The sequence below is a fragment of the Heterocephalus glaber genome, unplaced genomic scaffold (assembly GCF_053883595.1).
Source record: "Heterocephalus glaber isolate CG9 unplaced genomic scaffold, H.glaber_assembly_v1.0 deba00000122, whole genome shotgun sequence".
NCBI lineage: Eukaryota > Metazoa > Chordata > Mammalia > Rodentia > Bathyergidae > Heterocephalus > Heterocephalus glaber.
The window spans coordinates 42870573-42880951 of NW_028258138.1; the positions used below are offsets into that span (position 1 = coordinate 42870573).

General features: G+C 36.4%; 1 protein-coding gene across 1 annotated transcript in view; it reads left to right on the plus strand.

Moving 5' to 3' along the window:
* Nsun3 (NOP2/Sun RNA methyltransferase 3) overlaps positions 1–1333 on the plus strand; it is a 160463-nt gene extending 159130 nt beyond the window's left edge. Inside the window, exon 7 of the mRNA XM_021238830.2 lies at positions 1226–1333. Coding sequence (XP_021094489.2) covers positions 1226–1333 — 108 coding nt within the window. The remainder of the gene's footprint in view (positions 1–1225) is intronic.
* The last annotated feature ends 9046 nt before the right edge of the window (positions 1334–10379 follow it).

Sequence of the window (10379 nt, forward strand, 5' to 3'; positions counted from 1 at the left end):
AGACTTCTTTGCCAAATGACAACTCTGCAGAGTACCGCTGAGTTGCAAGGCACCCTAACCACAATCTGCCCAGTGTGAAAAGGAACTCCTGCCATACAGTCTTCTGTGAGTAGAAACTCATAACCACAGAAAAAGGAAAAGCAGCTCTTAGAAAACGAGATCCTTAACTACAGGTGAAGCCAGTTTTCATAAAAGGATCCCTGACTGCTTGTTCAAGCTGGGAACCGATCTGTAAAATGCCAGTTAAAGGGGACTACATGGCTTGTGGAGGTGAAGTAGTCTGCATGCTCCTCTCATCTCTACCTGCTGCGTGCAGCTTGGCTGTATCAAGAGAATCTTTTCCACATAGCACTCACATCTGACTGGAAGGCCACATAATCTCTGCTGGACATGTGCCTGATGAGATTCTGTGCACAAGGCCAAGATATTTCGTGGAAGACAACTTGGGTTTACTCGAGCACTAATATGGCCAATTGATGTGCTCAAGTTCTACATCAATAGAACATACAGTGATTTCAGCCTGGAAATATTTCAAAGGATAATTAATAGATATTCCATTGTGAAAATTGCCATGTAAATTCCTGGAGACTTTAAATATTAACTAGATACAAAATGTAAATTGGGAATGTTTTACTTTTATATAAGAGAGTTTAATAATAAGCTATTGAATAGTCTATCCATAAAAGGTAAATTTTGTTTTGGGTAGCATTTTTAATAGCAACAATAGAGAGAAAAGCATATGTTGAAGGTGCTCCTATTATAAAAGATAAATAAAATGGAGGGGGGAGCCAGTGTATATTAGTTTATTTTCTAAGGCAAGCGTATGTCTCATTCAGAAGTGTTACTGAATTACTAGATTTCACATTTAAAAGGATGGAGTGTGAATTCATCTGTTTTGCTGTCTCAAAATTATATGACTGGCCAATAGATGGCATGCTGAGCTTAATGCTAATGGAGGTTTAGAGATGCAGGTTATAAACCATAGTCTTTATTGAGTTAAATGTAGTTCACAAAGGATCAATAAACCAAAGGGTTAGTTCTTTAAAAGGATGGAAAGGGATTCATGGAATAGGGAGATGGAAGGAAGGGGAAGAAAGAGGCAGTAAAATGGATCAAGATATATATATATACACACACACACACACCAGTTACTCCACAATGAATGTATTTACTATGTCTTACAATAATATACTAAAACAGGTTTTTCTTTTTTGTTTTTTTTTAGAAAATTAATTCACTCATAATGGATTCATTCATTCACAGCACAAATAATTATTGCAAGCCATGTGCTAGGACTGTCTTTCCCCCACCCCAGGATCAAAGACAACTATAAGGTAAATAAAAGCTTAAACAAATTTCTCATAAGTAATACTATATGATTGTATATTTCAGTATAACAGACTTTTCAAACTCAATGGCTTATGTTTACAACGACATGATTTTTCACCATTTTGTAGGCTGACTGGATGTTTCCTCCGCTGGTTTCATTTGGACTCACTCATGCAGCTGCAGGCAGCTGCAGTGTGCTGGTTTAGGAGGACTGAGGTGCTGTGGCTTTTACCTGTCTACCAGTGTATGCTGACTGTCCTCTGGGACGCACAGGTTTGCCTCCAGCTGGTCTAGACCTATATTTGGCCATCTCACACCAGTACTCTGGGTGGGTGAAGCCAGAGCTTTAAGGCATTTTAAGACCTACCAAGTCTTGTAAATTACATTTTGTTATTGCTGTTACCTTCTGTTGGTCAAAGCAAGTTCAACATCAGCCCAGATTCAACTGGTAGGGGAAAAGAAAACTTGATGGGAAAATGATAGATCACTTTGCAAACAGGCATGCATACTGTGATGAGGTCTAAAAAAACAAGTAGAGAAATAAACAATGATATGCCCATATCCTGCAGTGTGCTTGTAGAAGCATTACTAGAGAAGTCTGGGCTTGTGATTTTTAGGACGGAAAGTGTTATGTATTTAAGGTAAAATGTCTATTACGTTAATAAGGCCATTGTTTTGGTAAAGGTCATTTGAATTTGAATTATCCATATATCCACATATAGTGCGTAGATCTCTTTATTGTTAGTGTTTTCCATTATTACTAGATACTTATTTTGATTTTGCAGTTGATGAGCTTTGCAAGAGTTTAATTCCTAATCATTGCTTCCCCAGAGGGTAAAATAGAGGTAATGAAATGAGATAGAATTGAAATACTTGAACAGAACTGGAAAAGCAGTATCATGTTTTTACAGTACTTGATGGTATTTCATGTGGCCAGATAATTAACCTTGCGGACATTCTTGTCCAATAAATTCAGAAACATGTTTCAGAAGTTACAGCTTTTTTGGTGAATCTTTCAATTTATTAAATCTCTGTTGTGTATCTCATCTTTTACATGATGCTCTTTATAAACACTGTAACAATCTTGAAAAGTAGTATTAATTCTTATCTTACAGACAAGAAAACTGAGGCTTAGAAAAGATGGATAAATTTCCCACAGCCAAATATTAAGTACCACAGAGAATCTAGACTTACAGGTGCCTATTAAATATTATTCTCTCCTTTTTCCCCTGAGCAACGAAACTCCAATTTTGTTGAAGATTGCAATGTATTCAGCCCAAGCTATAGTTTGTTGCTTTCTTTGGAGGGATACTAGAAACTGCTAATTGGAATGTAGGCCTAAGTTGTTGCATAGGGCTTCTAACAAATCACTTTCAAAAGGAGACTGACTTGGGTGATTTGCATAACCTTGCCATTGGTGCTTTTGGCTTCCTGTAACAAAGTATGATAGCTGGAGTGCAAGTAGCCATAATATAAGCATAAACTCATATTCTATTAGGATGCTACAGCAGGCAGCTGAAGAAGTTATGGAGCTTTTTAATCACAGGAAAAGAAAACAAAACCCTCGTCTTGTTTAAGCTAGAGTTACTTTTCTTATATAAGTAGCTATACTTGGTCCTAACTGTTCAAGATATCAAAATACATCACACATATTGCTGTATATCACTGGTTTACTTAAAATCAAAATTTATAAAATTAGAGCTATTGAGTAAGAAAATAACATTACACATTCAAGAATGTCTATGCACTATCACAGGCCTCTACTTTAGCAGAAAATTGAGAAATTCTTTGTTTTAAGTTGTCTGATCTTGATTATCACTGCCTGGTTTACTTCCTTTCTGTTTTATGCCTCTGAGAGTGACAGTCCCTTGGTGGTACATGAACCTCAGGGCACTAAGACACTAGGATGCTCTGATCTCATGCACTATACCAGTGCACCTTTGAATTTCAATGCATAAAAACCCCATGGGTGGCTACTGATGTTAAAAAATAACATTTTCATAACTATTATAGACATTTTATGTTAGTTGTTTTGTGGCAAGACCCAGAAATTTGCATTTTTAAAACAAATACTTCAGACAATTCTCAGGTACTGTAATTTAGAATTTGGCCTTTAAGAAAGCCTGCTAAACCTTTGCCCTTAATGAGGGATTCGTGCTATGTTATCTGACCAGCTTTACAATGTACAGCCGGGAGAAAATATGCTTAATAGTCAGAGATAAAATGAAAAAGAATATACTCTGGTTTAAAAAAAGACAGGGGCTCTAATTTATTCTTACGTAAGTCCTTTTATTGTATGACTATCAAGCATGGTTCCTAAAATTTAGTAAGCTAGGTCAAGGTAATAAGGCTTTAAAAAAAAACAACTTGTAGATATTTTTTCTATTAAATTGTAACTAATTGGTAAAACCTGGCATGAATTGTACCAGATGGATAGGTAAGTCTCTAGTTTTGCAGAGTTCCAAGTTGCATTTTCTGTTCTTAATTATTAAAGGTTAATTTTACTTTTCAGAGCATTCACAGAGAATTGCCAATACCTTTCCTCTGAGGACATAATTTAAAACTTTAAAAGATCAAAACTTTAATAAAATTTTGAAAATGTTGCTATTGTTTTTACAGAAACCACTAAATGATTTCAAATCAATGCTGCCTGTTACAGGAATGATTAAGAGGAAAATGACACATTAGCCACACCTGGAAAGAAAATATAAGTCAATCTGCAAAGGCCAGTGTGGGCCATTCCTACTTTCACAGAGACTATGGGCCAGAAATGTACAACAAACTGGAATGTGAACATTTAAATCAATTAATATGCTAGTTTTAAGATAGAACTAGTCATTTTACACAATCTGCTATTTTACTTTACTACTCAGTTACCTATTACCAATTTTTCATAAATATGCTTAAGTTCTTTAAGTTCTTTAAAGTTTTTTAAGTTCTTTTAAGTGCTTTTTCTCCACAATTTTTCTTTTCTTTCTTTTTTTGACATGTTTAAGTCAAACTAATTTTTTTTTTTTTTTTTTTTGGTACCGGGGATCAAATTTGGGACCTTGCAGTTGCAAGGCAGGTGGTGGAACTACTGAGCTAAATCCCCGGCCCACAAACTAATTTTTTTTATAATACCATCAGCATTACTATTGCTGCTGCTACTATTATATTTTTAGCTTTTCTCCTGGAACAAAAATATCCTTTCCACATATCTCTGCTTCGCTGTAAACTGGTTGATCTGGAGGCCTGTGTCTAGAGATTGCTTTTGTCAGTCCCTCTGAGGCTTCTGTTTCTTTACACTGTCATTTATAATTGCTAGTTTGGCTGTGTCTAGATTTTCTTTTCTTTTTTTTTAAGGGGGGGATTCTGGTTGATTCCAGAACCTTGTGCCTACCGTATAAGGGCTCTGCCATTGAGCTACATCCCCAGCAGACCTTGAACTTGCCATCCTCCTGCCTCAGCCTCCTGAGTAGCTGGGATTATAGACATGTGTCACTGTGTTGGTATGGCTGTGTCCAGAATTCTAAGTTGCAAATTATATCTCCTTGTACTTCTTATCACAATTCTCCCCTCTTTTAGCTTCTACTTTAGTGTTAAAAGTCCATAATTCTTGATCACTGCATGCATTATTTGTATGATCCTTTGCCCTTAACACTTGTGACACAGTATCATTGCCCTTAGTGATGGATCTGGTATAAGTGAGTCTTATACATAGTACTACATCAGAGTGCAGAACTTTCAATCTGGAAACTCATATTTTGTCCACCCTCTGAATTTGACCTTGATTACTTTTTTTATTGTGTTTTGTTTGTTTTATTTTTATTTTCTTCCTGGAACTCCTGTTATTTGGATGTTGTCTCTTATGAATAATCTTCTAATTTTATTAAATTTCTGTCTTATTTTCTATCCCTTTGCCTGTTTCCTATGCTTTCTGCCAGTTTTTCTCAATTTTAACTTTCATTGATTATTTAACAACTGCTGTTATACTTTTTATTTTCCAAGAGCTATGTTACTGTCCTCTGACAGCCTTTTCTTTTCTTTTCAATAGTGTGGCACAAACATAAAATTGTACTCTTCTTAAAGTAAAGCTGCTATTGACTCCTTGGGGGCCACATTTCCAAGATCCCTTACATCTTCCTAATGAAAGTGAAATGAAATTATATATATATCTTGTTGGCAATATTTAGGATCTAAGTACTGTATGCCTTCTTCACTGTTTCAGTAGATGAAACTCTAAGGACCAAAAGATCAAAGAAGACACAAAATTGGGGGTTCCTGGAACCCTGAATAACTTAAAAAACAGAGCTACTTCCTTGCTCATTAATAACTGGACTTATATAGGTGAAAAATAAATATCTATGTTGTTAAGCCATTGAGATGCACAGATGTTTCTACCATAATGATCGCCTTAAATATTACTTTAAGTATTACCTTAACACATGCAAAAATCATTCTGTTTTGATCCACAGACATAATATGTCCTTCATTTCTCTGATAATATTATTGCTACCTGTTAATATTTTTTTTCTTTCAGTCTTGTTTTCCTTCAGATTGCTTTTGTGTATGGGTGTTAGGTCTAGCCACTTTCTGTCAGTTAGAGATCTGCCTCAAATATCTTGACTGGTCATTCACATTTAAGAAGAGTTTACCAAAAAAACCTTCCCATTTGGAAGGTTTTCGCATGTGATGGCAATGGTGGGGTGTAGATAGCAGGCTTCTGAGAAATTTGACTTGTATGTTTCCTTGGGAAAATGCCTTGTGCTCTTGGTATTGCAAGGTTGCCCAGGAGAAGTGCTTTTGATCTTCTGCCTGCTCGGTGAAGTACTCAGAGCACACAATTTGGAGGCCAAGTGGGGAAGAATCCTAGAAGATCTCAACATTTACTATACATTAATCCTCTTGTTTCCATTATAGTGCTTGGTGTTGCTCCAGCAGAGAAAGCCCCAGTTTTACTCTCTCTTCAGAATAAGCATCTGGTCATCTACCAGAGTGAGAAAAGCATGGTTGCCCAGCTTCAAAAAGTTGGAGAGAAGCCAAGAGATCTAGTAATTGTTTCTTTAAAAGGATTTTAACTGTCTTGCTATATATTTTTTATAATTGCTCTCCCCTCAGTTCTTCCAGAGGTACCTTGCTCACTAATTTGTGGTCTCTAGGGAACTCTGTCACATATATCAGGTAGCTTCTCATTTTTTTCTACTCCTAGCTTAGAGTCAGCCTTTTCACATTTGCCAAGTAATTTGCCATTCATCCATCTGCTTTCTATCTTCTAAAGCTGTGCTGTTTTTTCCTTTTTCCCAATACTCTTGTCCATTTAAGTTTATGCCTCTGTTTAAAAATACAATCGATGAGGTTTTTAGAAGACAGCATAAAATGCTTTCAATTTACCATAGCTATTTGGAAACTTAAAAAATTCTAAATTAAAAGCAACTGTTACAATTTCAAAATAGCAGGAGTTCAGTGTCTTTTTGCCTCTTTGGTCTTCTTTCTTTTTCATTTCTCACTGACTTCATGGGACTACTCAATCTAAGGGACAGATCTTGTTTACAATGGCATCACCAAGAAAGAATGGGAGAATTGATTGATTCACTAGTGGGACTCATTTTTCTGTCAACATTTTCTCTATACCTGCCGAACAGAGTCACTTTGGTAAATCGGTTTGGCAGAGTTCATGCTGCATTTGTACCTTAGCTGGTTGAGATGTTTGTGCTAGCTCCACGATGCGGTAAATCTCACTCCCTCAGACAAAGATGGTTCATATTTTCTCTTTTAGTTGCATCTTTTTCATTCATACATGCTCAGCTATTGTTTCCAGAGTGTGACCTAGTTGACTAGGATGAACATATAATTTTAGTAAGATTTTGTACCAGAACCAAACCTCAACCATATAACCTAGTAGTCCCCAGCACTTAGGCCTAGGCCACTAGTGTAGATTCCTTGGCTACTAGCAAAGAGTGTCTCAGAGGATCCTAGAATATTTTCCTTCTAGAAGTTGTTCTACTGACTGGAAGTCTGGACACTGTCAACTCCAGCCCCTGATGTATAGGGGAAGGTAAATTTTTTCCTTCCAATAAGCAGCACTTGTATGAGACTTGGAAGGTAAAAGAAGAATAGTAATCCATTATTTCTACTTTTGGCAGCAGTGATCAGATATGTGGGCTCTGGCGGATGTGAGATTTTGTAGGGGCCTTTAAGTATTGTCCTGGTAATAATCCACTGTGTGATAGAACCAGTCCTGATTGTTGTCATTATTTTTCAGTTGTTATTGCAAAGTTCTGAATCTTTTAGACACAGTGGCAATCCCTGAGAGCTAGAGATTGTTATTTCTCAATCTCTATTTCCCCAGTATATATGAACTTGTTATACATCTAAATTCTTACATTAATTATCTTTCTGTTCCAAATACCAGAGTGACCAAATGCTGATTTCTAATTTTCCCATCTTCTACTCACATAAACTCCTTCCTTACTGGGGTTTTTGAAGACATCTTTGTCAGGTTACAAACATATATCCCGTTACACATTTTTTCTCAGTATTTGCATGCCAGTTTGCCTACACTTTAGAACGTAGTAACTGAAATGCAAGCTCCTTTATGCATCTAGTTGACAGTGGAAGTTCAGCTATTCTGAAGGATTCATCTTGCTCCACATAGAAGTGTAGACGAAGTCCAAAAGTCAAATGCAAATTATTTGAAGACTGCTTCTATTGGCCAAAGGGACAATGAAATAGGATGAGAGCAAAATCAACTTCTGTAGGTAAATGAATAAAAGAAAGCATTTTGATTTTATACAGAGATCAAAGTTGCATTAGTAGGTACAGTTAAAATGGTATTGCAACCAGAGTTGTAATTTATTGGGTCCCAGCTTATCTAATTTAAGTGTATGATTGTCCACACTGTCAGCCTATGAAAAATTAGAGAATAAGTTTTGGCCTCCTTGCTTCTTTCTCTTGTTTCTTGATGATTGGATTCTATATTTGTTATGGAAAAAAATTCTCTTTTACATTTAATATGCTAACAAATTTCACAGTGACTCAGCCATTTATTTAGAGTTCTTATTTTTGTCACATTGCAAGTTTAAACAAAAATAAAATCTATGGAAAAAGAAAACACATAATTCTAAGAGCATAACCTTGTCACATTAACTTTTTTTGAAAGTTGCATAAATTCATAAATTTACATTAGAAGATATTTCTCAAGGTCATATAACTGAACCTTTCAGGGTATTCTTTTTAAAGCAGTTTAAAATATAGAAAGTGTTATTTATTTCCTATTACTTTAGGTTGATAGATTATAAAATGATCCTTGGATTGACCCACATAGATTCTTTCCTCTTTAAAATCTTTAAAAGATTTAAGGGCCGGGGATTTAGCTCAGTGGTTCTGCTGCCTGCTGCGCAAGTGCAAGGACCCGAGTTTGATCTCCGGTACCAAAAAAAAAAAAAAAAAAATTCTTTAAAAGATTTAATATAAAGATTCATGCAAAGGCCACTTGTTATTTGGATCCTGTAAAACATGTTCCCATAGAAATATAATTTATTTTGTTTATGTGATATTTATATCCTACCTATTTCAGAAAAAGTTTGGAAGAAGTTGATGTAATTTAGTATAATATAAAATTAAAAACCTTAAAATTGAATAGAGCAGAGAAATAGGTGCCTCTGGGATCTTAATATTTTTAAAAAATAGGAAATCAGTGTAAGTGAAAGAAAAATTAAAATCACATGGGTCCGTGTTCTAATCTTTGGGCTAGGAAAAAAAACCCCACTGTGTGAACTTAGTCAAGCTGCTGAATCTCAATATTCATGTCTATTCAATGGACACAAATTTCAACCACCCTGGCCAGCGAATGTGGTGCGTGGAAAAACTCATGGTGAACCCTCCTCCCTGAGATGCCCTTTGCTCTCTCCTCTTGGATCCCTGGGTGTGGAAGTGTTCTCCCAGAAGAGCAACAATCTTCCTGCTTTTGTTTGCAGCCCTGTTGTGCTGATCACATGCCACCAGAGACTTCTGCTTGTGCTGCTATCAACCTCTTCTGCCACCCCAACTCGCTTGTTAATCTCCTCTTACACAAGCCAGGCAATCTTAATTATTTTCAACTCTAAAGCTGTTGTATGTGATGCTGACTTCCTCTGAATGTTGCACTTTTATCTTTTTCAGAGGACATAACTTTTAGCAGGCTAAGGGATCATCAAGCCTACCTGGACTGGACCTTCCCTTGGAACTGCTGGCTCCTATGCATTCCCCACCCAGCTGTCCATCTAGCTCATTCTTCACTCACAGTAGATTGTCTTCAGGGGTACAACTTTGAGGAAAGTTCTGGGGCTCACATATGACCATACCCCAATTGGAACACGAATTTAAATTCTCTCTTATAGATCCCTAAACCTCAATTAAATGCAGGACTTCAGTTTAAAATCTACTTCCATGTCTTCTCAAAGCTAAGAGCAGACCTCGAGGGGGCAGTGTTGCCTAACTTCATACCCCAGTCTAACTCAGGGAAGCCAGCCCCAAAGCTTTTGCTGAACTCAAGTCGTGAAACCTAAGTGAGATGCTAAAATAGCTGTAACTGTTGTTTCTTAAATGCTTTCTACCAAGAGATTGAAGGAACGGGGAGGTAAGGGGAAAGAAAGGGAATGTAAAAAGAATTAAGATACGTTATGTACATGTACCAGCTCCCTGTGATGAATGTAATCATTATCTATTGCGAATATGTACTAATAAAAATGTAAAAATCCCTAACTACCAAGTATTTTATGTCCTTTTAATTAATATTCATGTGTCCCAGATAACATTTGTGATTTTCTCTACTCAATTGAACTTACTGACATTGTTTCAAACACCAGTAATACCATGACCCTTTCCCTCATCTCTGCCCATTTCTGTGGTAAATACTTACGATTCCAACTGCTGAAAGATGCTGAAATTGTACATGCTGCCTCTGTTTGCACAAATCTACTTAGATTTTTATTTATTTGTTTATACATTTGCATAGGAAATCATTTGCATTTAGGCCAAGTCAGGGCATTCACAGTAAGGGATCATATTGTGTCCTCCCTCCTCCTCCC